At 38.5% G+C, this 27963-nt stretch overlaps 3 protein-coding genes across 3 annotated transcripts; 1 reads left to right on the forward strand and 2 right to left on the reverse strand.

The window, feature by feature from the left end:
• Positions 1 to 824: 824 nt before the first annotated feature.
• pnhd (pinhead) lies at positions 825 to 6750 on the reverse strand (the record flags this gene model as incomplete). Its single annotated transcript, XM_084368238.1, has 7 exons — positions 825 to 1037; positions 2841 to 2899; positions 3766 to 3947; positions 4718 to 5018; positions 5303 to 5442; positions 5636 to 5731; positions 6699 to 6750. 7 exons carry the CDS (start codon positions 6748 to 6750, stop codon positions 887 to 889), a joined length of 981 nt encoding a protein of 326 aa, XP_084224364.1. The 3' UTR covers positions 825 to 886.
• Positions 6751 to 9841: 3091 nt separating this feature from the next.
• On the forward strand, positions 9842 to 12889 carry LOC311266055 (serine/threonine-protein kinase NIM1-like; the record flags this gene model as incomplete). Its single annotated transcript, XM_084368239.1, has 4 exons — positions 9842 to 9924; positions 10007 to 10282; positions 11634 to 11902; positions 12134 to 12889. Exons 1-4 carry the CDS (start codon positions 9855 to 9857, stop codon positions 12887 to 12889), a joined length of 1371 nt encoding a protein of 456 aa, XP_084224365.1. The 5' UTR covers positions 9842 to 9854.
• A 4438-nt stretch (positions 12890 to 17327) lies between these two features.
• On the reverse strand, positions 17328 to 19752 carry ccl25a (chemokine (C-C motif) ligand 25a). The gene is made up of 5 exons (XM_084370018.1): positions 19714 to 19752; positions 19050 to 19135; positions 18361 to 18478; positions 18152 to 18272; positions 17328 to 17957 (listed from the first exon to the last, which is right to left on the reverse strand). Exons 2-5 carry the CDS (start codon positions 19111 to 19113, stop codon positions 17928 to 17930), a joined length of 333 nt encoding a protein of 110 aa, XP_084226144.1. The 5' UTR covers positions 19114 to 19135; positions 19714 to 19752; the 3' UTR covers positions 17328 to 17927.
• Positions 19753 to 27963: the final 8211 nt, after the last annotated feature.

Raw genomic sequence — 27963 nt, forward strand, 5'->3', positions numbered from 1 at the left:
TATAAACACATAAATTACATATATTTTTTGTTATTATTGACCTTGAGCTCAAGTCCAAACCCACGTTATTTTTTTCAGCTTTGCAATTTTGAATTTAATTTCTCAATTCCTTCCTTGGAAACACTGTGCCATTTGGCGACTTTGATCTTTACGCACCGTTACGCACAAGCGAAATACAGATTGGAGCCGGTAAAAGTTTGTGTCCCCCACTGTAATAAACATTTAAGAGATCAAAGTTTTTGTTCTGAGTGACACCTTGAAAGCAAGTCATAAAACCTCTTCTCTTAAGATGACAGAAGAAACAGTAGTGTTGTTTCACACGTTCATATCAAACTTAAGAGCTATTGACTGCACGTGTGTTTGTTCAATGGGACTCTTCATGTGATCCAGCGCTTCAAAGCTTCATTTTGGCTCTTTGAAACTTCAGACCCTGATGCTGACTCAAAGTTATTTCAGATTTCATCCATTAGTTTGATTAGTTGGTCTTTAGGTAGTTTAAAAGACTGTTTCTGTTGAACTTGTTTTCAGTAATAATTTAAAAGAGGAACACATTGTGTGTATATTTGTTCTGTGGGAGAATGTGTTCAGTGCCATTTATAGTTTATTTTCTTACAAGTGTACCTGGGATACCTTTTTAAATGTTCTATGTTTTATTTGCAGTTTGGGACACGTGTTGACCAGGTGTCCAGTGAGCAGTCCTCACAGTTTGTTGTATTAAATTTATTTACAAAATTATCATTTTTACATATATTACATAATATACAATAATACTTTAAGGTAGCAAATTCTGAGACAAATGTCACAGTATTTGGTGGGCTCGTCAATGGGCTGCAGCCAGTTTATAAAGCGATTGGAGGTTGTTTTTTTCCAGTAGGGGGCGCAGTGTTCAGTCTTGGCAAAGGCAGGAAGTGATGGAGAGGACCGTGCGTATCTGTCCATGCTGGTTCAGGAAGCTGTGGCTGTCGTAGCCTTGAGGAACACAGGAGCTGGGCTGTCTCTCAGCCCATAAGTGGCAGATTTCTGGATCAGATGGACTCCTGCAGCAGAAAATTGAAGGAACATTAAAATCAATTTGTGCACTACATCAAATGACTACTTAATATCATGTATGTGTCGCCCAAAGGGTACATCTGTCACAGGAAATATCAATTAAACACCTTAATTACTGTATCAACATGTAGCCTACTGTTGTCCACTGACTTGTTGAAAGTTCAAATTTGAATTTAATATTAAAATCCTGAGATCCTGATAACAAGTGAGATAGTTTGGATGGTACCCTCCCCAACCTACAACCCAGAAGTGTCAGTATTACTATCTAACTAACAGGAGCTTTACATTTACTATGCTTTTTGTTGTTGTTTTTCTTGTGTCATGTGACATTTTGCCATTTTTTGCTGTCAGTTTCAACTGGGATAATTCCTCAGTAAACTTCTTTATGAAGGTATTATGATATATCAAGAATCTGCTGATATAAATGTATTACAACCATGCAGTATAGCAGGTTTTGGTATTATAAAGGGCTGGTAAAATGAATCCCATGTTTTAACCTCTTAAAGGACCTATTTGTAAGAAAAGTTGATTTTTGAGTCTCATTCTCAACTCGTCAAATACTGACGCATTGGGACTGTAGGACGGGCCGGCCACCACCTTTTACAAATAGGATCTTTAACCTTTCACTAACAAACTCATGCTATGCCATAAATAGCGCAAAACTTTATTTTAAATTCTAGTTAAGCCAAAAGTTTCCAAAGAAACAGATTATGGCCGGCATAATTTAGGGAAAACATGTCTAAAATAAGGTACAATAGGTGTGGCCATAAAAACATGAGACACTCAGTGTAAACAACATATAGCTTCAGTGAAGTGCTGGAACTGGATGATAGAGATTATTTATGTATTTTTACAACTGTAAAGCTACTTTAACATACTGAAAGGACCATTTCTATAGAAGTCTTATAGTAATTCTTATTCTCTAATTTATCTTATTGTTACTCTATGTTGATGATTTATGCTGTTTTTATCTCTATCGCTTGCACTTGACATTATGTATGTTGTGCAGCACTTTGGGCAACTAACATTGTTTTTAAATGTGCCATATAAATACATTTTGAGTTTGAATTCTTAATGCCTGTCATCGGGCCAGAAAAGGTCCTAAATTTAAACTATTTTTTATGGTTGAGTGCTGAGGACGAATTAAAGAGTCTGACAGCCTGAGGAAAGAGGCTGCCTTGTAGTCTGGTGGTACAACACTAAACAAACTTTATTTATCTCACCATCATCATCTTTTTTCCAAAGGGGCCGTCTGAATCAACAAATAATGACAGTTCCTTGTAAGAGCTTTAAAGGGAAATAAATGGGGAAAACTGTACGACAAGCGGTTGAGTGAATTCAAGACTTTCTGTATTTGTTTGTGCAGTACAACTTCACAATAAAGGAGCTTTAAAGGTGCTATTTGTAAGAAAAGTTGATTTTAGAGTCTCATTCCCAACTCATCAACAACTGACCCTTTGGGATTGTAGGACGGGTCGGCTGCCACCCCAAAGCGAGTTGCAAATGAGACTCAAAAATCAACTTTTCTAACAAACAGCACCTTTAGTGTTAATTTTGTGTGAACCTTTTATTCTTAACATATATTTAAGATAAACTGAAATCTCCCTGCTAGAATCCTGTCCAGTCTCAAACTAAAGCAGAAGGTTCAACAGGGACATTTGGTGAGAGGCTTAAACTAAAAGGTGCTGACACATGCTGAGTGCAGAAAGTGTCAGAGCTCACAGGCAATTGTTATGAGAGGGGCAGAGGGTGTGTGTGCGTGTGTGTGTGGCAGCTGTGTTCATACGTACCTGAGAAGGCATCGGTTTCCTGTAGTGCAGCCTCCCAAACATCTGCCCACATCTATTTCCTGTGGAAAATTAGCAGCACAGAGAGAGGGCAATCAGCTCACAGCTGCTCACAAATATTGACCCAGTTGAGTCGGGGGCCAGCTGCTGTTTAGCATGTTAACTGCTTTGTTTTGACACCTGCAGGGGCCATTTGTGTTTGCGCTGCGCTCACACCTTTGGAGCAGAGGACAAACTGTGCAGGAATTCAGCTCAAATCTTGTCTTTAAAATTTCCGTCTAATATGTTATTTAGCACATAAAGCCTGCTGTTAAAATCACAAGTAATTACCTTGACTTCAGTGATATTGTGAGGGTTGTTGATTACCTTTGTAGCTTGTGCTTTAAAGTGGGACTTCAGTGAATGGCGTTAGGTTAAGCGAGAATAATGAGTCTAAATCTGACATGCCCAACAAACAGTTTAAATCAGGTTTAGTTGTAATTTCCTGATTAAAGATGAACTGGGACTGCACTCAGATCTGCCAGTCTATCATGTGTATTGCTGCAGGCTGTGCATGAATAAGCACATCCTGGAGTCCTTCACACCAGGCAGTGCGGTGCCAGCCACCGGCCAGCGGATTAGCTTGATTAAGTGCTGTCTTCCACACATGTGTCTGATGAATAAGGATACTTCATTACTGTCTGGCACCCAACTAGAACCCCCGTTTCCTCTCAACTTGATTATAAAAGAGGGTGTGAAACCGGTGTTGCAAATGAATCACTCTTCTAGTGCTAATTATGCCTTGCTAAGAGGAAATTAAGCTTAGTTTGAAAGGACGGATTTAGATATCAAGTTGGATTCAGGCACTTCTGTTGGGGATGAACACGACTTATGATTAACGAGAACTACAAATACTACAAAAAAAACATGTTTAGAGGTTGGGACCTACTTTAAGCCTCTCCTCTTTGACTCCATCTTCATGGTGGACTATTTCATAGTAATACTCCACATATGGGACCCTGTAGCAGCTCTCCTTCAGCTCACAGGTCTCCACAGTCTGGATGAGGTCCGCTTTGTTGGGGGTTTCCACCAAGGCTGAGTCAAACTTCGTGGGGACACAGGAGAATCCCTCTGTGAAGGATTGATAACAGAAAATGTTGGGTTAATGAGGGCAGGAAGAGAAGATGTAAACAAACATAACTGTAAAACACGGGATCAGCCTCTGATATTCATCCATCTCAAACTGACAGATGGATCTTTTAATACACTTGAGGACAAATGTATAAGTTGTATTATTTCTTGATGCTGTGTATCTGTGTTCAAACACACCAAATACTGATTATCCATCACTAAATTAAACTCTATAGTTATCTATATTTTGCTCAAATATTTAGATGCTTGAAAACCAAGGATCAGGCCTTTATTTTTATCAGTATAGTGAGTTGTGGGGAATCCAATGCTAGTAGTACTGGGTTGCTTTGGCTGACGGCCTCCAGTGAATATCATTACTAAATATGTATGCTGTTAGAAGTGCATTAACACAGTGACACTGCATTATGAGTTTTACAGGTTTAAATGCACCAAAACAAACAAAAAAAATGAGTTTGTTTGGGCATAAAATCTTAATTGTGTGAGTCAGGCCGACTTAATTGGCCCTTTTTCAGTTTCACTGGTTTAAAATCACCTTGAATTGTTGAAACTGTCCTGACATCATTAAAATGAACACATCTAATTCAATTAATACCCTTTTCTTTGTAAACAGGCTAATTGGCTGAACCATAAACTGCATGTTTTTGTAGTCTGATGGCTGATGTTCAGTTCTTTTTTATATGATCAGCTGCTCTCTGTTCAGCTGAGCCCCTCTTCCTGTCTTGGTCCTTGCTGCAGGTAAGCACACACACCTGGTGAGCCCTTGGACCGGGAGCATCCACCCACGTCGATCACAGTCTCATACGGCGTCTCGGAGTAGTAAGTCCTGAGTGCGGGCACACGGATGCACTGTGTCAGCTTGATCTCACAGTGGCACTCCTCGATCACCTCCACCTCCCGGGGCCCCTCGAACAGAAGCACCCGGTCCACGCGCATCCCGGTCGGCTCGCACACGTGGTTCATCCCGCAGGAGGGCAGCTGGTGCGGCGGCTCCGAGCTCTCTGCGGCTGCTGGTCCCCGTGTTCTCATCTTCAGCAAGGTGACAGATATATGCTTGGTTCAGACATGTCACAACATGTTGTTCTATGTGCTTTAATGTAAGTGATGCAAATTATTCGGAGAGTCAAGTCTTTTTACACTTGTAGGTCATGATTAGTTTTATTTATTAGCCCATGCAAAACTATATGAATGGTGCTGTGGATACTAAAATAAGTCTGTGAAGCCTCAGTAAAATCTTAATCATGAGGTAATGACAATTTTTGGAGTTTCAACAACCTCTTCAGACAGTCACAAAGTCACAGCGCGCCCTTGTGGCCATGTGGGGAAACGTCACTCACCTTCTTGCTCCTGAGAAATTCCAGCATTGAGGAATGTTTGGAGTATTCCTGCTGTCCTGCTTCATGTGAGGGCCTGGATGCTCCCCCACAGTGCGACCTGCACATCCCCACATCAACACTGACAGGACTCCCAGAGATGTCTGTGGAAATTCAGTTGGATGTCAGACAGACATAGTTTTTATGCTTTGGCATTTCTCAGTCTTTTTGACAAATCATAGATAATGTATTTTGGTTTCTGTTGGTGGATTACAAATGTGCATTTAAAGGGACATTAAAATATTTACTGACGGAACGATGGTTACCCTGAAAATGTGGTGAAACTTATTGCTTTACCTTGTCCAATGTAGACGAAGTGGCTCTGTCTTTTGCAGCACATTCTCTGGGTGAACAGGTTTCTGTGATCTATGTGTTTGCTCAACACTCCGGTCACTAGAAAACAAAACAGAGCATCAGTTAATGAACGCTATTAGCATTTGACTTCACATAATTCTTTGAGATTGATTTAAAACATTATAGATGAGCAGTTTAAGATTCACAACAACGCAATATCTTAAAGTCAAACATGGGACACAGTAGTGCAGGCATCCATTTTCTTTGAGGTCATTTGTTAATCAAAATGATTTATTCATTAGTAGTTTATTAAGCCCAGACAGTATGTGAATATTTAGAAATGGCTTTCCAAGAAAAAACTCACTCTCAGTTACTTTATTTTGAAAGAATTTGTATATCAGACATGACTATGTCTGCCTTAAACAATGTCGGGAGAAGTTTTTCAGATCTTTTACCTAATTAAAATAACTAATACAACTGTGAAAATACTCAATTAAAGTAAAATAATCTGCATTCAAGTAAAAGTATATATTTAGTATGCAGTAAAATGCTGCCTGTCAATGTTTTACTATTGTATAGGATCTTTTTGGATTAATTAATTAATTACTGCTGCATTAATGCATATGTGTCATTTTGCAGCTCTAGATGTTAATGGTTGAGCCAATTTTAACTGCTTTATATACTCATGGGTAGTCTAATCTACAGCTTGCATCATATTCTATAAGAAGATCATATGTTTGTAGCATGGCTGTCCTGTGAGAACCGCATGAGGAGTAAAGTAGCATGAAAAGGAATTACTCAGATGAAGTTATCTTGAATTCTTCTAAAGTACAGTGCTTGAGTAAATGCACTTAGCTACACTCCACCACTAGTGTGGAAGTATTCATTTTCAATTTGCATGAAGAACTTCAATATTTATTAAATATTTGGTTCCCAGCCATATCCAGTCATATCACAGTGGATGAACAAGGATATTTTAGCAGTCTGGTGTCAGTCTACTTGGTAAAGAGCTTCCTCTTTACACATCACAGCAGCAGTAGATTAGAACAGAGCAAACAGTACTTACAGGTCAGGTGGAGGGCACACAGGAGGAGAAGGAATGGTTGCAGTAAGTCCATGGTTTTAATCCAAATCTGCTCTTCAGCTGCCAGATCCCGAGTGTCCCTCTGCTCTCTGATACCTCTGATATTTATGGGATCAAGCTTCAGCCCCAAATGTGACCTGAAAACAAGGTGGTGTGGAGCCAAAAAAAGTGGGAGCTAATCAAATTTCCATGCCGAATGCTTTGTGGGATGGAGTTCTTACAAGCAGGGGCCACTTCAAAGGAAAGCTCTCCAGCTTTTCTGTTTCTGCTGCGAGAGACCCAGTGGCTCGAGTGTGTCGACAGGCCCGAGCTCACCCCAATGAAGTGCTTAAGTAGCCTCGAGCCATTAAAGCGTCGCTCATTCAAAGGCATTAATCATCTTTTATCTCAGGGGGAAGGTGTTTAGCACCTCCGACTTAAAACAAAACCCGGCCCAAACACATAAACAGGATCAGCGTGGGGGCCCTTCAGAAAACTCCAGCACCTTTGTGTTTATTCAACATGACACCAAATGGTCAGACCCCTCAGAGTTGCCCTTCAAACCTCAGCTTCTCTACAGAGGAAGGAGGCAAAATTCAGAATTTTAATAACATTCCCTATATGTGTGATGTTTTCTGACATGTTAAAGGTAAAGGTGAAATGGAAACTTGATTAAGGACAAAGTAAACTGGCAAAAACAGCCCAGAATACAGCTCATCTGAAGGGGAAACTTACATTGTCTAAATACTTTTGTTTCTTTGTCAGACTAAAACAATCTTATTTTAATCACAGGAATAAAAGTTTAGCTATATTACAATGTTGGCATTTACTGGTTTAGCAATCCATATCTTAATAAGGTGTTAGTCCTCCTTTGAAGTGGTGATGTGATCCCCTCATTTTCAGCGGGATCAACGGATCATCGCTCAGAGAGCCGTCAGCACTCAGACACCTTGATTAAGGTGACGCCTACAACAAGTTTCAATTGTTGATTCCTTTCATGAAGTTACAACAGATCTTATTGAAATTCTATTATAATCCTGGTAAAACCCAGATTAGTAGTTAATTACTTGATTTAATTACGTAGATCATGTGATATGTTAACAGAAAACTATAAAACTCTATAGAGATTAATTGGTTTCAAACTAGGTTTCAGGTTATCAAGTTTGAGACTAACAACCAAAAATAAACCTTGTGGGATTGATACTAAGACTCACAATTCAGGTAAAATGTACCTCTGTTTTTTGCAAAAGAATCTCACCTCGAGGTCCATTAGTAACTGTTCTGGAGCACTTCAATATTTTGAAATCTACTCACTCCACGCACTTTATAAATGGTAGAAATGAGCAACAAAATCAAATACTCCATCATTTTTGACCAAATACCTCAAAATTAGTATTTGCAACAACACTGTAGGGACGACTTTTGGTGATACAGTGGGATTTTTGTTGAATAATCATCAGTAATGTAGATTCAATGACTAAGACGCTAAAAGCAAGTATTAGAACAAGTAGAACAGTCTGCTAAACTTAAAACTTAAAACCAGGAAAAGACAGCACTGACAATACACCAATATCCAAGATCTATGATATATAGACTCATATCAGCATAAAAATATAATATTATATCATTATAGTATATTAAAATATTTTGATTTGTCTTTGACATTTTGAAATGGATGATTTTAGAATCTAAACCTATTTATTTTTTACTTTGCTGTATAAAATTGGTGTCACACACGGTTTTGCTTATAAATCTCTGTCTTAGCTTCCTGATTATTATAATTTGCCTTGAGGCACCTTTAAAGCATTTTTGTATCTGCTGTCATCTCTTGTTCCTCTTTATTAATGGCACACATAATAAACTGCACAGTGATTTTCTGTCCCCAATCATACAGTTTGGTACTCAGTGACTAGCCTCTTCTGTTTTTATGTTACCTGTGGTACCATTTTTACATGTTTTTTTAGACAGGAATGTTTTAGATATTTATTGGTGTCTTTTTTCTAATGTTGCACTGCTATGGGCTGGGAGAAACTGAATCTTGAATCTTAAATTGGGTCAATCTTTTCAGAACCAAGCAGTTGATATCGTAGTTCTTTGCCCCCCCTCCTTATAACAAGCCCACCTGTTTGAAAGCCGCCTCTCTCGCCTCCCAGTCAACCCTTCTTCTGTAGATTCCTAGTATTAATTCCACATTGCACGTGCTGAGATGATCACTCAGGTGATGATTGGATTATAGTGAGTCACCTGCGGCATAACAGTGCAGCTTATGTATGATAACTGTCAGACAATCCCTGTGTCAAGTCTGTGAAGCAGAGATCCATCAGTACGTCTGGTCAGACCGTCTGGGTTTGTGTCTGTCTGGTGTCATGGTCAGTGTCTGGGTCAGTGTGTAACTGTGTGGTCGGGTCAGAACGCCACAATTACAGACTCTCTGAGTTCACTTTCCTTTAGTTTTTGGTGGAGGTTGTGAAGATAAAGTAGCTTTTTTTCTTTGTTTTGATTTGGTGGTAAAAGAGGGACATTTTATTTATTTGTTACCAGTGCAGCCATCAAAATATAAAAAAATCTGTCTGTGATAAAGTAGAAAAATTGATGAGTTAATATAGTTTAAATTCTTATATAAAAAGCTATTTAAAGCCAGTCCAGTACAGGAAGCCAAAAGACTTTATCTGCAGATATATTAACTCCCTTCAGGCCCTTGACCCCTAACAGTAATGATAGTTATATAGTCTATTGTAGACATAATCCCATCAATGTCCCGTTCAAGCACCTGCATCAGTCTAGGGGTTAAAGAAGCCTCTGTAAAGCCTGTCTATTGTCTGTCTGCTTGGGAGGAGTCCAACACTCTGGGATTACAGGATGTCATGCAGCAGTTCTGGATTATACGCCGGGAGACGATACTGCAGTGTAGGGAGACAGCAGGCGAAAAGAGCAGTGGTACTACAGCATCTGGACAAGGAGAACATTTTTCCTGATGCATGCGGATGGTTTTGAATTCATATCATGCTGCTCACATCATTTCCGATCACGTTTTTCCTTCAGTTTTTGGTTAGTGGAAGTTTGTTTTCTCGGTAATTTACCACCTTGTTGTTTTCTAGAATATTCAAGAAGTCAGATTACAAAGCAAAGCAGCAAATTACCTTCAGGCATCTGGAAACCATGTATTTGAACAACAGAAACAACTCCATCAACACAGAGAGGAAAAAGAGGAGCATAAGAGGCAAAACATGTGAGTACAGACACACCACAGAATTTAAATTAGGATTTTATGATTTAGACAGACACCAACTTTTTTCTTTTCTCCTTCTCAGGGGCTCACTTGAAGACATCTCCACGTCAGGAGGAGATCATCACCCTGACGTCCCAAAAGGTGGGGGGAAAGGTGGAAACAAAGGAGAACATGATGGAGGAGAAGGAGATGAAGCAGAGCACTGTGTATGAGAAGGCCTTCTATGATCTAACCCATTCGGAGAAAGTGATGAATGACCTGACATTTGGACGGAGGGTGGGACTTTACGAGCTGAGAGGAGAGATCGGCTCCGGAAACTTCTCCCAGGTTAGATTGGGGATACATGACCTGACCAAAGGTGAGATGTTACATTTGTTTTTGTTTTTTTCCACTATTTTCACATTTTCATTCAACAAGTAGGTTGTGTGGCTGTGGACTGACACCTTAACAGTTGCAAAAGATTTAATCAAAAACTTCAAAATGAGAAAGTACTCTATCCATGTTACACTAACATGATTATACTATGTGGGCTTAGTTGGTTTAAAGGCGTCTGGTGTCTGGTGCTGATGCAATTGAAGTGCATGTGTAACAGAGTTATTTCAATACATCTGTGAAAGTAATGATAAATTGGTCAGGCCACACCTCTCATATCTCCTCCAGGTTAAACTGAGCCACCCCTGCAATATGAGTGGGTCATGTTAGCTTGAATATAATTGTCATATAATAATTTCAGATCAGTGCTCTGGTGCTCTTTTCATCTGTCACTTCTTAAATTTAAATACTTTTTCATTAAGTGTTTATGTTATTGACATTTGTGTTAAATAGCGTTTCATGAAAATAAACCAATTTGCTATGAAAAATGTAATAAATATGATGCTGTAGAGCAATGCTGTATAAAAGGAGTTCTGGTTTACATTGGTTAAAAAAGAGGGTTTGTATGCAATATAGACAGTAGATTAATTTTAATATCACTATAATGTTTTTACAACCTAGAAACATAATGTTGTTCGCAGGGTTTCATCTACATGATCTCCACAAGGAAACTCTTATTATATCTCCCTGTGGCTCATATTGTTGTAGATTTAGAGGCTTTTCTGCAAGAGCAAATAACTCAATATTAGTCAAGATATATGTGCAGATATCTATTCATTTAATAAAAGACACTTAAGTCAGCTTGGTGTGTCATATTACACAATGCAAGTCCAGTCTGGGTAAGTCCCAGTGTCAGAAGACATAACTAATGTCATCAACCAGCCATCCACTAATCCATATTGTCTACAGCCTTCACAGCCAGCAGCTTGTGTGGAGCATGGAGATGAATCTGATCAACAAACATAGAGAAAGGAAGGAAGGAAAAGCAATGCTTGATAACATAAGGAGATTAAATAACAGAAAAGATAGTGAAAAAAAACATGTAAAACATACTTTTTCCAGGAGGTATTCAGATCCTTTACTGAACTAATACTAATACCACACTGCAAAAGTACTCTCTGTTACAAGTAAATGTCCTGCATTGTGAATGTTACCAAAGTAAAGTATGTAAGTATAATTAGGAAATTATTGAAGTATTAAGTATGAAAATATCAAGTATAAATAAATCTATTTTGTACTGAAGTACATCATTTGAGTAAGTTTACTTAGTTACATTCCACTACTGGATTACTCTTTGTTGCCTCACTGCCTTTGCTCATATCTGTCTCATCTGATAGAGAGAGTGGCAGTAAAAGTCTTGGATAAAGTGCGTCTGGACAAGCGATCCCAGGCGCTTTTCCCCTCTGAAATCTGTTGCATGGAGAAGCTGGCTCACCCCAACATAGTGCGCCTGTACGAGGTGGTGGAGACGTTCAAGCGGCTCTACCTGGTGATGGAGTATGCCAGCGGAGGAGAGCTGTTCTCCCGTATCAGCACCAGGGGGCGCCTGTCGGACCTGGAGAGCAAGCTTGTGTTCTCTCAGGTCCTGTCTGCACTCAGACACATGGTAAGACCGCAGCAGTCTCAGATGACAACAAAGGGATATTTAAGGGCCAGCACAATTTTAAATACTTTAGAGCGGTTAAGGTAACACTCAAGAATGCAGTTTTCCTGCGATTTCACATTTGAAAGTTCTCATACTTTAAATAAAATGTGCAGGAAGGCTGTTTAACTTTCTAATGCTCCTGTAAGAAAACCAAATGAAAGTACAAACTTAAACATGTTTCTCTTTTCCCAGCATGATAATAACATCGTGCACAGGGACCTGAAGGCTGAGAACGTCTTCTACACCAACACCTACTGCATTAAAGTGGGTGACTTTGGTTTCAGCACTTCCTGCCACCCCCTCGATGTCCTACATACCTTCTGTGGCTCTCCACCTTATGCAGCCCCTGAACTCTTCAAAGAGAAGGGTTACATTGGTCAGTACGCAGATATTTGGGCACTGGGTATCTTGCTTTACTTCATGGTGACGGCCTCCATGCCATTTAAAGCTACTAACACAGGCAGGCTCAAGTATTGTATCCTGCAGGGCTCCTATGAAATTCCCTCTTATGTACCTCGATCATGCCAGGAGATCATTAAGGGCCTCCTGAGGCCAGTTCCTGTGGATCGCCTCACTCTGGCAGAGATCATAGACAGTGACTGGATGAGAGGTATTGAATACCCCCAGGCCTATCCATCTTGTAGCCCTACACCTCACCACCTGGTCGAGCCTTCCCACATCCTCAGCTCGGATGAACTGAACGTGAAGGCAGCGCTGGAGGATCTCGGCATCAACAAGGTCCAGCTTCTGAACAACAGTGTAGACTTGAGGAGCCCCGTCACTGGAACTTACCGGATTTTGCTACACCGCATCCAGAAGAGGAGGTCTGTGGAAGCTGTGGGCTACAGCCAGACGTATAGCAGAGAGTCTCACAACAGACTCAAAGGGAGAGCAGGGTCTGATGGCCTGCTGAACAAACGGCACTCTGCAGTCTGTATCGTCATGTGATTTAACCTCTTAAAAAACATTTTGAGAAATGGGCTTATTTGCTTTCATTCCAAAAGTGTGATAGGAGGATCGATACGACTCTCATGTTTGTGTGTTAAAGTGAGATTATTATATTCATGCTTTAAAATGTTCTCTTCCCTGTAAGTGATTTCTTGTATTTATTTGATCAAATTCTTATTTTATTTTAGCTATTGTATATTTTTTAATCTATTTTATTGGTTTAATTTCTTCTTTGTATTAATCTCATGCTGTTTACAGTTGTACTGTCACCTTGTCTTGCTCTCACTAAAGTTACAATGATACGTCTATGAGCACCTCTAAGACCCTGATCACACAGAGGCTCGCTTCAACAACGCCTTGGAAAAGTGTGTTTTGGACAAAACAGCACTGTGCGCGTGTGGAGCAGGGCGGGGTGCGCAACCAGCCATTGTGCAATTAATGGAGAAAGTAGTGCGACTCTGCGCCTTTTCCAGAAAAGGCTGAAAATATTTAAATTTCTAAAAACCATTAGAGATAACACAACTCACACAGCAAGAGAGGAACACAGCCCAGGCACACCTTACCAAAGGAAAACAATGGATTTGCTGTCACGACGCATTATCGATTTTAATGCAATCAACACGTTTGTTCTGTTTGTTTAATCCATACATAAACAGCAATATTGAAGGTCCAGTTTGTAGGCTTTAGGGGGATCAATGGCAGAAACGGAATATAATATTCATAATTATGTTTTCATTAGTGTATAATCACCTGAAACTACAAATTGTTGTGTTAATTCACCTTAAAATGAGCCTCTTATATCTACACAGGAAGTGGGTCCTCTTCCACAGAGTCTGTCATGTTGCACTGCCATGTTTCTACAGTAGCCCAGAATGGACAAACTAAACACTAGCTAGTTAGCTGGCTTTGATATTTTTAGTGGCTACCATCGGGAAGGGTGAGGCGAGGGGTGCTGAGTGGGTTACAACCTGCAACTTCACCACTAGATGCCACCAAATCTTAAATACCGGTCCATTAAAACAAAATGTCTGGTTTAAGGGAAAGTTATTTCCTATAAAAAAATCTTGTTAGATGACAGGAAGATGCAGGGACTTCCCAGTCTTTTTGTCACATGAGGTTGCCAAACATGAAAGTACTGGTCGGATTTATAAACTGATTCATCAACACCAAATACAACATATAACTTACTGACTGTAATGGTGCTAGTGGTCGTACTTTTGAGAGAGCCAGGCTAGCTGTCTCCCCATTCTTCCAGTCTTTGTGCTAAGCTAGGCTAATCGCCTCTTGGATGAAGAGGATGAATAAGCATATCCCAAAATGTTGAATCATTCCTACAATAACTTTACTGTTTTTAGCAATGGCAAAAGGTAAGTAAGTGGTTTTTGACATTCAGTCGGATTTTGAATAGAGATTCTCATGCGAGTCACTGTGAATGCATTGGCTGAGACTCTGTGACTACTCTTGGCACTCTTTCGTCCATTATGATTAAATCCAATGTTTTTACAGTTTGAGCAGCATGACCAACTGAGCATGAAGGACGTTGCACAAGGGGGCTGACAGTGACCCTGAGATCCCTCTGTTAGTCAGGCAATAGGAATGTGGAAAAATCAAAACCATATGAAGGTGTTTTTTATACGCTAATGAAACGTCAATCAGAGAAAGGTAAGCCATAGTGTGACTAATCGGGATCTGATTTTTCATTTAAAGAGAAGAATCCCTTTGCTGGACAATTATTTATTTTTTGTGTTAGCTATTATGTTTTTATAAAATAATTAAATGGATTCCATTGAATTTTATTTTTTCTTTTATTTATTGCAGATGTATGTGTGTAGATATTAATGCGAAACTTCACAAAATGTCCATACTGATCTTTTATTCAAAGCAGGATGTGAAGTTTATATCTGGAAGCGGTTAAATTGGATCCTTTTTATTTCTTCAAAATTGGGAATTTGATGGATTTTTTTCTTGTATCTCCATATATTTTCTATGTACTGTATGTTTAATTGTATTTTTTTTAAGTCAAAATATGTATATATATATATGTACCTATAAATATTACAATTTTGATCTCAAGAGATTTCCTGAAACCTACATAACGCACATTTACCTTTACTGACCTTTAAAAATGACAAACACTACTCACTACATTCATGATGGTGCAAAATATCTCTGTTAGCATAAAATAGTCCTGAGATTTATGATTTGACAAAGAGAGTTCAGAGCTCATGGTGAAGGAAAGTAACTGTTCTGACAGTTTTGGAGTTAGGTTAAACACTACATAATATTATGGCAATAAATATAATGCCATTTCCAAATAACTTTGTGGTGTGCAATGTTTTACGACTGCTTTCATCTTCCTTCAACTGTTGCCCTTTCTACTTTTCACTCTCAGGAGTCAACATGTACAGACTTCATTACCATGAATTTTACAGGTTGTTTTTGTCATGAAGGTGGCAGAGATTCAACAATTAGAAACATCAAGTCTGTGCTGCAACTTTTAAACACTTTCATTTCTGTCTTTTAAAACCTCCCGCAACAAGTCATTTTCTCTGCTTTCTGGTGCTCAATCATCCTGTTTCCTGTAATTCATCGCGTTTGTTTCATTCCAAAGTGATTTTTTTTCCTCCACATATTGTTTCTCCATCTCATACTTTCCTTTTCGTGGTTTTTCCCTTTGATAAAAGAGGGCTAAAGTTTCTGGTCACGATGCCAGACAGCTATTTCTTTCTGCCCTAGCATGCAAGAGCAAAGAGTGCAGCAAATTTGTCAGCATTGTTGTCATATAAACAAGAAGAAACAAAGCATCGGCACCAAAATCCTTTTCAAGCTGCAACCCAATTCTTTGCATCCATTAGTCATACTCAGTGCAGTTTTGGTTGTCCATCAATATTGTATGTGCCAATAATGTCAGAATAATTATTATGTACTTGTCAAGTTGTCCATCAGTGTTGCCTTTGGGCAAAGTTGGCTGCCTATTCAAACAAATACTTTACCTGCGTGTGTGGAGGATTCTCTGTTTTTAACGTTGATTGCCCTACTTTTAAACTTTTTCTAACACACCTGTCAGTCACATGTACATTAGATGAGGAGATGTACTGACACCTTTCCTTTAATCAACAAACATCAAATAATTAATACAGTGTACTGCACAGGCCTGTACTGTCTGATAGTGTTGTTATTGAGGCACACTGTAACCCAAATTTTGCAAGATTAAATCTCTGCAAGGCACGGATGTGTGGAAGTCATCAATCTCCACATATCAGCCTAGTCAAACACGTTGCATTACTCAATGAAAGATTTTATCAGCAGCATGTCCCAGCAGTTCTTGTAAAATACCCATGAAAATGAGAGCATAAAAAACATAGATCAGTGAGCAAATCCAGCATCATGTCAGATCAGATTCTGCAGGTTGTAAATCAGCACCACGCATTCATAGATACCTCTCTGAAGCTCTCTGTGTGCCTGCTTTGCTTGCTTTCTGCAGATATTTTGCACTGCAGCTGCAATCAAATTTTGGGATTTTGCTGAATTAACTTCTTTATTGTTTGGTCTAATTAGCTGTGCATCTTATGCAAAGCAGTCAAAGCCCTGCTGGCTTTGAAATTTTCATGGCAAGAGAGGAGAAGAATGAACAAAATAAAGAGAAATGTTCAGCCATAAATGTTCTACTCTGCTCGAGGTCACAGCGGGGGATGAATATTATCCCAGCGTGCATTGGCTGAGAAGCAGGGAAACACAAGAAACATGTAGAAGAAACGTGTGGTGCAAAATTGCAGTGCAGTGCATCAAAATGTATGACTTTATGCATCTTAAAGGGAAACAGTGTGTGAAATTGTGAAAACTATATCTATAATATCTGCACAACATGTGAAAAGCCGCCCACATTCACATTAACTTCTTTGTGAATTCATTTGCATACAGGACGGTGGAAACATTGTGTAAAATGGTGAGTGTCACTTCAATGCTGGTGATAGTACACTCAATAATTAATTTGCCTAAAGCATTGAGTTTAAGTATTTTAATGTTGTTTGTCCATCTAATTCCATTACATGAGTTCAATGCAAGGGGTCACATTTAGTGCAAAGTGTTCCATACTGATGAGTCTACATCTATAGTGAACACAGTCCATAATTAAAACTTAAGTAGAGAAGGACAGTTGATAATTGAGTCATTTTCCGAGGTTGTCAAATAATTGCTTGTATTTGCTTTAAACAACTTGATGTGTTATTTATCATAGGAGACAGAATAACTCATTTGAAATGCATTACTTTTGTGTATCATACTTAAAAAGCACATTATGTTTATAATGATGTTGACCCTAACTTATGTAATAATTGAATAAACACATAAAGTTTATGTATAAGTCTGCATTCATTCAATTTGATAACTTTCCCTTTCTTGTATATGATGCTCATGGTTTAAAGAAAAAAGCGAAGTGGATGGTAATAAGCAAGTTTATTGTAATAATGCTTATATGACAAACATACTTTAATAAAATCTATACATGAAATGTATGAAAGGACCAACATATAAACCATTAAGAAGACAATTAAGACAGTTTCTCCTTTTCTATGACACACATTCAGAAAAGGCATTTACATTTAACAATTGGAGTTTTCACATAAACAAGTGTTTGATCGACATCAGGAAACATGTGCAAGAAATACTCAAATACAAATATATATCATCATTTTACAATCCATCACCATTTATTAACAGTTTATTGAATATCTGATGTCTCAAAAGGCAAGAAAGCGGTCACAAATGTGTTCATTCATGCAGCCATGCTAGGCATATATATTGTATATGCAGTGTGTGGTGGCCAATCGAATCAGCAGTCCAATCGCTTCTGCGATTCCACCCGCGCTTTTGACCTTTGTCTTAGTGCACAGTGAAAGTAAAAGTAGTGCGACAAGATTTCCTTGGCCAGCCTTCTTCGCTTGGCCTCCAGCAAGACACCACAAAACTGCTTGTTGCTTAATGATAAGATTTGGCAGAGGGAGGAAACAGTGGGCACCATTGTTGCAGGCAGTTGCCTTCAGCCTCTATTCGGGCGTTGTGAACCGGTCTGTGAAGAGCAGATTTCATATTTCATCATCTCATATCTTGATTTTGGTGCAGTAAATGCCTTATTACTTCTTTTGTAATATATAAACATTCTTCTTTCACTCAATTTAAGAAACAAGGTTGTTAGGACTCAATTAAAGACAGTCATGACTTGATAAGATGGAAAGTTTTGCAAAAACCTCAGTCATCACCCACCTTCCTGTGTCTCTTGCCTTCCTGCTTTCTGGCTTTGATGTTGTCAATCCTCTCCTGCAGTTCTATGACCCAAATGTCTCTGGGGTTTGTGCATATCTTGCGCCCCCTCCTCATTTTGAAGCTAGGGAATAATTGATGCAAACAGATGTTAATTTTGAGTAGCAATCATAGAAAACTATGGAAGTCTTTTGTTTTTATTGTCTACTTACATTATAGCAGGCATGTTGCAGCCTCCATCTGGCACCTGCTGTCTGTAGTCCACTGCATGTTTCTTAGCACCATGGCTCATTCTTGTCACATATTTCAAACAGCAGTCATCATAGGCCACTGGAGGATCAGAAACCCAGCAATAGAGTCAGAAATTGATGCAACATTACTTGTATAACTCAGACAAAGTCCATTACATCAAGTAAATCAATAGACAGGTAATCGACACAATTAGGGGTTACTAAATGCACTAAACAAAGGTACACAGTGAAGCCACATCTGCCCACGCAGGTACTTAAGCAATAAACCTGCCTGATTGACCCTCATTTTATCTCTGCTGTGCGTTCACATTTGTTTTATGTGCCGTCTATGTGGCAGTCCTGCCAAATACAAGCTGATCATTTACAAGAGGCCTATTCAAGTGGCGTCCCATGGGCCACATCCGGCCCAAGAGCAACCTCAGATTGGTCAAGCATACATAAACCTCATGTATGAAAAAATATGTAAATATAACATATAGCTTATGGATATCATGTATATAAGTCACCACATACTAACTAACTAGCTATACACATACTACCCACAGGTTTTAAAAGGCTGCTGAGAATGAGTGGCTTATCTACATTTCCTGGTTCTAAAATGTGTTTCGATTTAATACGTTATTGAATAGTCCTGTTTTACAGTATCTTACCTTGTGACAATGCAAGGCAAACACAAGATGTGATCAGCAGGAAAAACAGCGTGTTGAACCCCATGGTGCAGTCTGTAGTTCCAAATCTGAAAGAAGCCAGAAGGATGCAAAGAATCTAAATGTTTACCAGCAATAAGCTTTATCGCTCTGTAATTATTGTACTCCCACACCTTCCCTGGTCACATTCAAAACCTTGAGCTTTGAACAAATATTTCCTATCAGCTCTCTGGGTGTAACATGCACATGTGCGTTCTATAGTATCTAACAACTTTGACCTCTTTAACTCTACAACTCTTGAAGGTTAAACAAATCTCTTTAGTCTCTGTACATTACAGGAGTGTTGGGCAAATGCTGAATAAAGCGATCAATCTTAAACAAACAAACATTTTTTTTATCTTTTGGTATAAAAATAATATTAAACTTTTCGTAAGAAACTACATTAATGTGATAATGTCAAAAATCACATCTGTTAACTGACTCTGTGCTCTTTGTTTCTACTTAAGCTATAAAACACAAAAAACAAAAATAAATCTGACACATTTATGTACATATTTAAGTAAAATAAAGAAAAGTGAATAATAACCCTATCAAAAGTGACACAAATCACATAAATCTTACTGAGAACAGAGTGCAGTGTCTCATTTTAGGATCACAGGTAACTCACCTTGAATGCTCAGATGTACATGTGATTTGAAGCTCTCGTCTTGTGTCTGTGCAGGTGAGGCAAGGCGAGGCACTCTTATAAACCACCCGATCACGGATCGTGTTTCACCTTTGTACTTTTTTTCTCTTTTACTTCAACCCAAGATTGAAAGGTTTGCGGCCAAGAGTTCATGGTAAACGTGGTGATTTTTTTATGTTGCTGAAATTTAAGTCTAACCGTGTGACACCACCGCCCTTTAACAACCTTATTCTGGCCCTTTGATCATTTTGGTAGTAGGCTAATTGGCCAGTTTATCAGTTGTGTCACAAAAATACATATTTCTTTGAAAAGTTTTAAAACAGGTTGGGCTAAGCAGAGGAAACTTACAAGAATCAGATTAAAAAGAGATTAAAATTAGAAAAGATTAAAAATGTGCATTGTTTCTTTTCCTGTACTTTTGTATATATAATTTATATTTTAATTGTGAAAACTTATAAACAAACAAACAAACAAATAATGCATTGTTTTAACACATTTAAATACGAGCTTTACAGGTCAGACATGGGGATCTTAAAAGTCCAGTTCCTGGCACTTCACTTTTTTCAAATCTGACCCTACAAAAAAGAAGTTGAATTGGTTTGCCTTAAATTCTCAAAAAGTTGTAAATGCATATATGTAGAGGTGGTAGACAAATGACATGCGTCTTTCCTACTCTCATAGGAAACAGATCGCCCCATAAAATAATCTTGCATGTCGCCTTAGGATGTTGTAATTGGAGTCTGGCCTGTTAAACACTTAAAGGTTTGAACAGCCCCTCACATTGACGCTAACATGTTGAGAAATACTAAGTCTTCAATGACAGCTGCTGAATGAAGGGTTTTATTGCCATTGTTGTTACATAACCTGTTCTCAGTTTGTATCCACGTAGTTTTGCTGACAAAATTCCAAGTAATTAAGAACAGCATTTAACCAAAAAGGTTGAAATAACACACCAAAACAAGTGAATTATTGTGCTATAAGATGCAACCGTTGAAGCTTATCCTGCAGAAATCCATGGCTTTATTTTTAAGAGTACTGTATTAACATAAATACAGATCAGATATTCTGTTGATTCTGGAGGCCCCTTTGGACAGAAAATGATGATGGCGCAACAACATTAACTAATACCTCTGGCAAGGTCCAACAGTCCCCATTAATGAAATCAAGCCTAATCCAACGTCAAACTCGACAGTCCTGCATCAATCACACTGCTTACCCAGCTCACCAGATCTAGGATTTGTATCAAATTGTACTCTCTCATAGATAAATACACCTGATTTGTGAAAAATGGCCTATCTCACAATGTTAAAAAAAGTGAGAAAAAATTCCTGGATCCGTGCTAAAAATTAATGGGGTCTATTCTGGGCCGAGACCCATCCTCCATCCAGGTTTCGTGGAAATCTGTTTGGTAGTTTTTGTGTAATCCTGCTGACAAACCAACCAACCAACCAACAAACAGTGACTGGTGAAACCATGACCTCCTTGGTGGAGTTAATTAGACAGAAATAGCCAATCTTCTAGCTGATGGACTTGTTTGCTTATGTAGGTCATATAGAGGGACTGTTTCATTACCAGTTAAAGGGTCATTGTAGTATGTTTAAGATTTAAAATCTTTAGTTTTTGTATACCTACAAGGTTTGTCTTGTTTTCTGCCTAAAGGCTGCACCCTGACTCAATCACACTTTCAGTTTTAATATGAAGCATGACCACCACGAATACAGAAATTACACCCTGTCACTATTTTATGAGTTTTATTTTACTAGCTGCACATTAAGCTTCTCTTTTTTTCATCTGACATAAATCAACGATGTTACATTTAATACTGATTCAGAGAGTAAATCTTGTTCACTGTCTGTGGTTAGCCTGAAACGTGAACAGTAGATTTTATTTAGAGAACATTTTGTTTGTGTACAGCATAAAGGCAAACGTGTTGCTGTTGCTCATTGACTTTTATGTGTATGGAAGTCCCCAACAGACGGCACACAAGTTTTATCAGGCCATAAAGGCTGTTTCTGATAATCATTATAGCCCTGCTTTGACCCTTGGAGCTGCCAGGAAAAGAGGAAATAACATCTGGCACTGGTCAATGCATTTTATTATTGTCATTATAAAATTAATGAGCCTTCATGTGTCAATCAATCTGATGTTAGTTAAATCAACTCAGGTAAAGTGTGAAAAATGAAACACTTAGAAAATGTAGGCGTTTTTCCTGACAAATGTGATTTGTGATTCTGTGCTGTGTAAATACAACTGACTTGACTTAACTTGACTCTTTGGTGTATGAAACATCAGTTGTGCAGAATCAGATGCAAAGTACCCTTCCTTCCAATCGTATTGAGACCTGACACTTGAGAAGCCTTGCATTAAAAACACTTGTCAGCGTTGCCATTTTGCGTATCCACCCAAAGCTTTTCCTTTTAGTTCCTGAAAACAGGCCACAGTGTTCTTTTCACAGAGATTTTAGCTGAGCGCTCTGTGACAGATATTAATGAGCCTTGAGTGCCTGAGTAGACATCTGATAGCACTGTTCACTGTTTATACTCTTACCAACACTCACATCCAAACACCCTGCTAAAGGTCAATGAGGCGTTTCACGGGCCTGCCCTTTCCATTTCCATCGCCTGCAGGATACTGGGGCTCACTTCAGTTGTTTACTACACTTCCACTCACAGAATGGATGGCTGTGCATTGTACAGAAAGAATCTGAGAATTTATTGCTCCTTCCCAGTTGCCACCCAGGCTTCCAAGCAGTTCATATAAATTTGGTATGCTGTGATTTATTCATAAATTGCCTCAGTCTTTTTGTGCGATTCTTGTCTGGCTCCCTGCTAGCAGTGTGGCTTCCGTCACAGCACGGCATGAAAGAGATCTGAACGCTCGTTGGCAAAACAGCCCATAAATTCAACATGAAAAAACGATAGAGTTGGCTGTGATTTTCTCTTTTCCTGGTTATGATTGCATATTTGAAATATCCTGATGGATTAATGGCATTGAATACTTATCAGAAGAATGATCCACTGCCAAGGGTACTTGGACTGAGGCCGTGCGATGATACAGTATGTTGTCTTCAGCATTCCTTTCAGACAATTTGATGCATTGTTTAATACCATCATTGTTACTGTCGCTATGCGTGCACATGAAGAAGACATGTCCAAGAAGCCATTTTGTCCGTGTGTGAGAAACTTTACTTTGGCACACAGTACAAAAGGGCTGGAGAGGAGATGTAGACAGAGCTGTCTCAGAGCTGCTGTAGGCTGAATGATGACACTTATTTAACATTTACTTGTGTTGCAACCATCCATTTGTAAACTGCATGTCCCCTGGGAGAAGAAAAATAGAAGCAAACCATCAAAAAATAATTTTCCGGTTGTCATATTTCATTTTTTACTGATTATAAAGTATCAGAGCGGGGGTTTCTGGTTGGGGTGATGACAAATGGAAAAGTTAAAGAGTTGTGATCTCAGTAGTTTTTCTTATGCTGGGAACATGAACAAGAAAAAAGTCTATGTTAATGTCAAACGTGTCTGGAGACAAGTTGATGTGATAAGTGTACGTTTCCTCTGATTGTTTTAGGTTAGGAAACATCATGAGGTGAGGTTTCTCACTCTTGGGGGCATCAGTGTAGACAGCAATCTTCATCACAATCCAGCCATTACTTTTCAGACACTATAAACAACATGACATAGAAATAAATGACAGACAAAAGTATATTCACAGGAGATGGCATCATTACTTCTGTGAAGGGATGTTTTTCCTCATGTGGAAAGTTGAAACATTCGACCCTGACTGATGAACCAGTTGCTATTGGTGATGGAGTTTTTAAAGGCATAATATGTAACATTTACACATTATAATGCCTAAAAACAATTGACTTTTGTTAGATATTTTGTTGTGTTGTTTAACATTTCTCAAGGTAACTATTTAATTTGTTTGCTTGTCAATAGCTTCATAACCCCTTTAGCTGCAACCTCTGGGTAAAACATGAGATGATACGTCAGAGAGTCAGGAAGATAGTTGGTTAACTAGCCAGCTAGCCACCCTACTGTTTATTGTTTGTGTTGCTTACTCATGTCGGGGCACGATTATCCATTTTCACTGCCAATGGGTGTAATTGAACAGTGAAAAGACGACAACTCCAACGACGCTACTTCCAGACATCATCAAACTTCCTCAAAGCCCCTTTTTTAGGCAAGTCACTCAGCAGCCATCTTGGCAACGCTAATTTCAGGCTAATAGACCTGGCACATATCTGAATAAATGGGGAGAGGGCCATAACTTCAATATAACTTCAAATAGATATCACAATACATATCTTGTGCAATAGCCTAATATCCTCCTCTTCCAAGTATTTCCAAAAAGCACTTTGGTATAGAAGTCTAAACATAGCATACTTGCGTTAGTGTAACTCTTATGCAGCAAAGCGGTAAGTAAGGATTTAGATGTTGGGTTGGTGTATGATTGCATATTGCATCTGGCTTTTGATACAGGAGGTCATGTCCCTTCACAGATCTGCAATTAATTTTAGTTTTTTTAAATCCTTAACCATAATCAGATATTATAGACAGAAGTAATAGATGTTGGGGTTTTCCAATATTAGAATTCTTTCTAGACACACAAAAAAACTATGTCTAAGTGTCACTGGCAAATTGGGATAGACGTACAGAGCACATTCCCTAGCCACTGCAGTTTTGTGTACAAAGAAAAATGACATGGGTATGAATATTTATGCCCTTTTATACCAAACGTGGCTATATTACCCATTTTGGAGCTGATCCACTGCACTATTGTGAGCGCAGCTTTCAAGCAAGCGTTTCCAATTTTATTGTAAATGTATTCATCCCTGAGCTGTATTTAGCAATACCCAGACACTGTGTTCTTCAGGTCAGACTGCTTAGATGATAAGATTAAATATTATACCAGTCAACAAATAAGATAGTTTGTGGTTTTGTGGAAGAATTGTTGCATCATAATAACCCCCGTTGTTTTCCAGTGGAATTTGTGTGGGTTTCATCTCTAGGTATTAGTTACAATCAAATTAAAAAAGGAAGCCTGTTATGTAACAGAGGGTGTCTGAGGTGGTCTTCAAAGTTGCACACACATCAGGAGGACAAGAAGCCAGCTGTACCAGTCTATGATGGATTTTGAGATTCAATAGCCATTTGTATTATTTTAACAATGTTACAGAGCATGTTTAGGAATCTGCTACACTCTGTGGGGACATTTTGTCAGGCACAACAGAACATCTACAAACATTCAGCTGGGCTACTATTATATTCTGGTGTAAGTTAGGCTCTCTGGCCTACTAGCAATAAAAATGTTGACTCACTGGTGTACAGTGGACATTGGACATTGGTTACACTGAGGATAAGAAGAAGTGAAACTGTTATGGGTTGAAGCACAAGCCAAGCTCTCCTGGCATTCTTTGGCAAACAGCATAACGCGAGCAGTGGCTTGTTTGAGACGTGTCTGAAGGAGAAATATGAAGTACGAGTCTTTTGGTTAGTATTGTGCAATACAAACTTATGAAACGTGTTCTACTCTGTGTTCCTTACCCATAATTGAACTGAACAACTGGTTTATGTTTATGTGTGTTCTGTACTTGTCCTTGGTTTTCTGACCAACTCTTGTTTCTTTATCTGGCACATGGTCACTTTCTTATTCAAACATTTAAAACATGTTTGTGTTGGAGGTGTTGCTTTGACCCTAATTCCACAGCACAGAAAATGTTAAAGGGAAAATGAGAGACAGTGTGACAAAATGGGTTTCATTCCTCAACAGAGAGCAGCTACAAGTCAAATTATTGTTTTAATGTCATTATGTCAAGATAAGATAATCATCTCATTATGTCTGGATGACAGTGTCATTTTCTATTTTCTAGTTACCTCCAGAAAGAAAAGGTTACAGAAAGGCAGATTTAAGTTTTGTCACTGTATGTACATTTGAATTTGTCTTCACAAATGGTGTGTGACAGTTGATTCAGTTATGAACCCATTCCCACGTAAGGAACGTAATGATGTTCTCCTAAAAAATCTGGAATCTTTAACTTTTTTAATGAAGCATATTTATGTAGTTATAACATTGATATGTTATGTTATGTTGTGTTATGTTGTGGTATGTTATGTTATGTTATGTGGGGAAAATGTGTATAAAATTATTCACAAACCTCAAGAATTTAAAGCACTGATTCATTAGTATGTTATGTATATTCTAAATAACATTTCTGAAAAAGCTGATACACAACATAGTATGTGATGTTTATGTGTAAAGGAGAGATTGTATCTCCAGTTTTCAATACTATTTTTCCCTCTGGTGGCAGGTGAAGGGAACTGCATTGGTTTGGAAAAATCCCACAGGTCAATCAGCTCAGACAGTCTATACACACCACAAAGCTGTTAAAAGATCCACATGAAAACAGGTGGGTTCGATAAATATGTCAAGCAATAATATCCAGAAACTACAGACTGAAAGGAGTCAAAGCTTGAATTCAGACCTGCTTCCTAAATGTCTGAGCATGTGGCAGTCCTGGCTTTGATCAGAGTAAAGTGGCCTTTCCGTGTTTACAGTTCTGGGAACCAATCAGCGCTGCAGAGTGGCCCATTCATGCTTTCATGTCTGATTCACAACATGGCAAATGTGGCCTCTATAAAAGGTAGTGCACCAGTAAAAGATTGGAAAGCGAGCACAAGCTGGTGTAAACAATTCTTGTTTCAAAACATTCAAAAAGACTTATGAGGTAGGAAATGTATTCCCCATGTGTGTTAGACCTCAAGGATACACACATAATTGTTTTCAGTGGGAACAATGACCGTCAATAAAACTTAAAAGACTTTCTTTTAATTGAATCTGTTTCGTAATCACTCATCCCAGAGCTTACTGCGGACCATTTGCCAAAGAGCTGTTTGTTTTTGTTTTTTCTTTTTTTTCACTAATTTTCATTGTAAAAATACATCTGAAACCATCACAGTGAACATCATGACCATTTTTTATATCTTATAATTGTCAGAGAAGTTGTTTTTCTAGGCACAAGGCACAACTCTCCTGTAAAGCTATTAACCTTCTCCCTGTGAGGCGGCACTGCACCACCATGTGTATAAACGCAGACATGATCATTTTCAGTGAAACACAATCTGATTCCATATAAGATGAACTATGCCTTGTTTGTTTACCTTAAGTTATATTTCTGGAGAAGCCTGCAGAGCTACAGCTGCAACTGGAAAGGTAAATAAACAAGAAAGAAAGTTAGATCCATGATAGAATGACTCTCAATGTGGGAAGGGTGTAAGAAAAAATCCATTGGAAGTCTCATTTCTCCTTAGTCCACTTTCTACATAATGTATAAATATACTTTATGACTTATTTATGACCCACCTTTGCTGTTGACTCACCCTTCTCCCTGTGACGTATCATTGTAGTACATATCTTGAGTTTTTAAAAAAAAAAACTTTTTTCAGCTTCTCTTTTAGGTCTCGTCCTTCTAAGTCCTGAGGAACCTCTCTTGAGGTCCGATTTTATTGCACTCTGGACATCTTTCATCTTTTTATGTGGTATCTTTTGCTTACTGTGCACAAGCGTTCCTCCTCCAAGCAATCTGCCTTTTTCTCATCCTGAGGCCTGGGTGCTCATTAGATGATATCAGTCATTATGACAATGATGATGCCAGCGAAGATATTTCCATGACAACTCAGCTCCATCACACTGTGGAAGATCTGAGATATGGTTGAAAGCCCCAGAAAAAAAGCTAGCAAATGGACCTTAAAGGGGCACTATGTAGTTTGGAGAAGAAATTTAAACTCAGAATTTTTATATTTTCAATATTAATGAGGTGATGATACAAACTCAGAGATATTAATTTTTTCCATAATGTAGTAAACAATCTGCTCTCAGAAGTAAATAAGGTCCCCAGAACACTGTTTGAAGCTCGAATTGTGGCAGGGTCCGCCAAATATAAACAAAGTAAAACAGTATGAAATAGAGAGCCGAAGTCAAGCCCTTCCGGTTTGCCCTGTGGGACCTTATTTCAGAAAAAACTATTTTGGTAGTTAAAAAAGAACTACCAAAAATGTATTTTAGCTTGAATTGTGCTATGAACATTAAAACATATGATGTCAGTCAATATAAAAGATCATTTCCCAAGTCAAGAAAGTCACAGTTTGTCATAATTTAAGTAAAATATCATCTAGTTTTGTGTGAAACTGCTCAGTGATCTACATCGTCTCGCTCAACACACGTCAC

This window comes from Pagrus pagrus (genome assembly GCF_965226575.1).
Source record: "Pagrus pagrus genome assembly, chromosome: 12".
Taxonomy (NCBI): Eukaryota; Metazoa; Chordata; class Actinopteri; order Spariformes; family Sparidae; genus Pagrus; species Pagrus pagrus.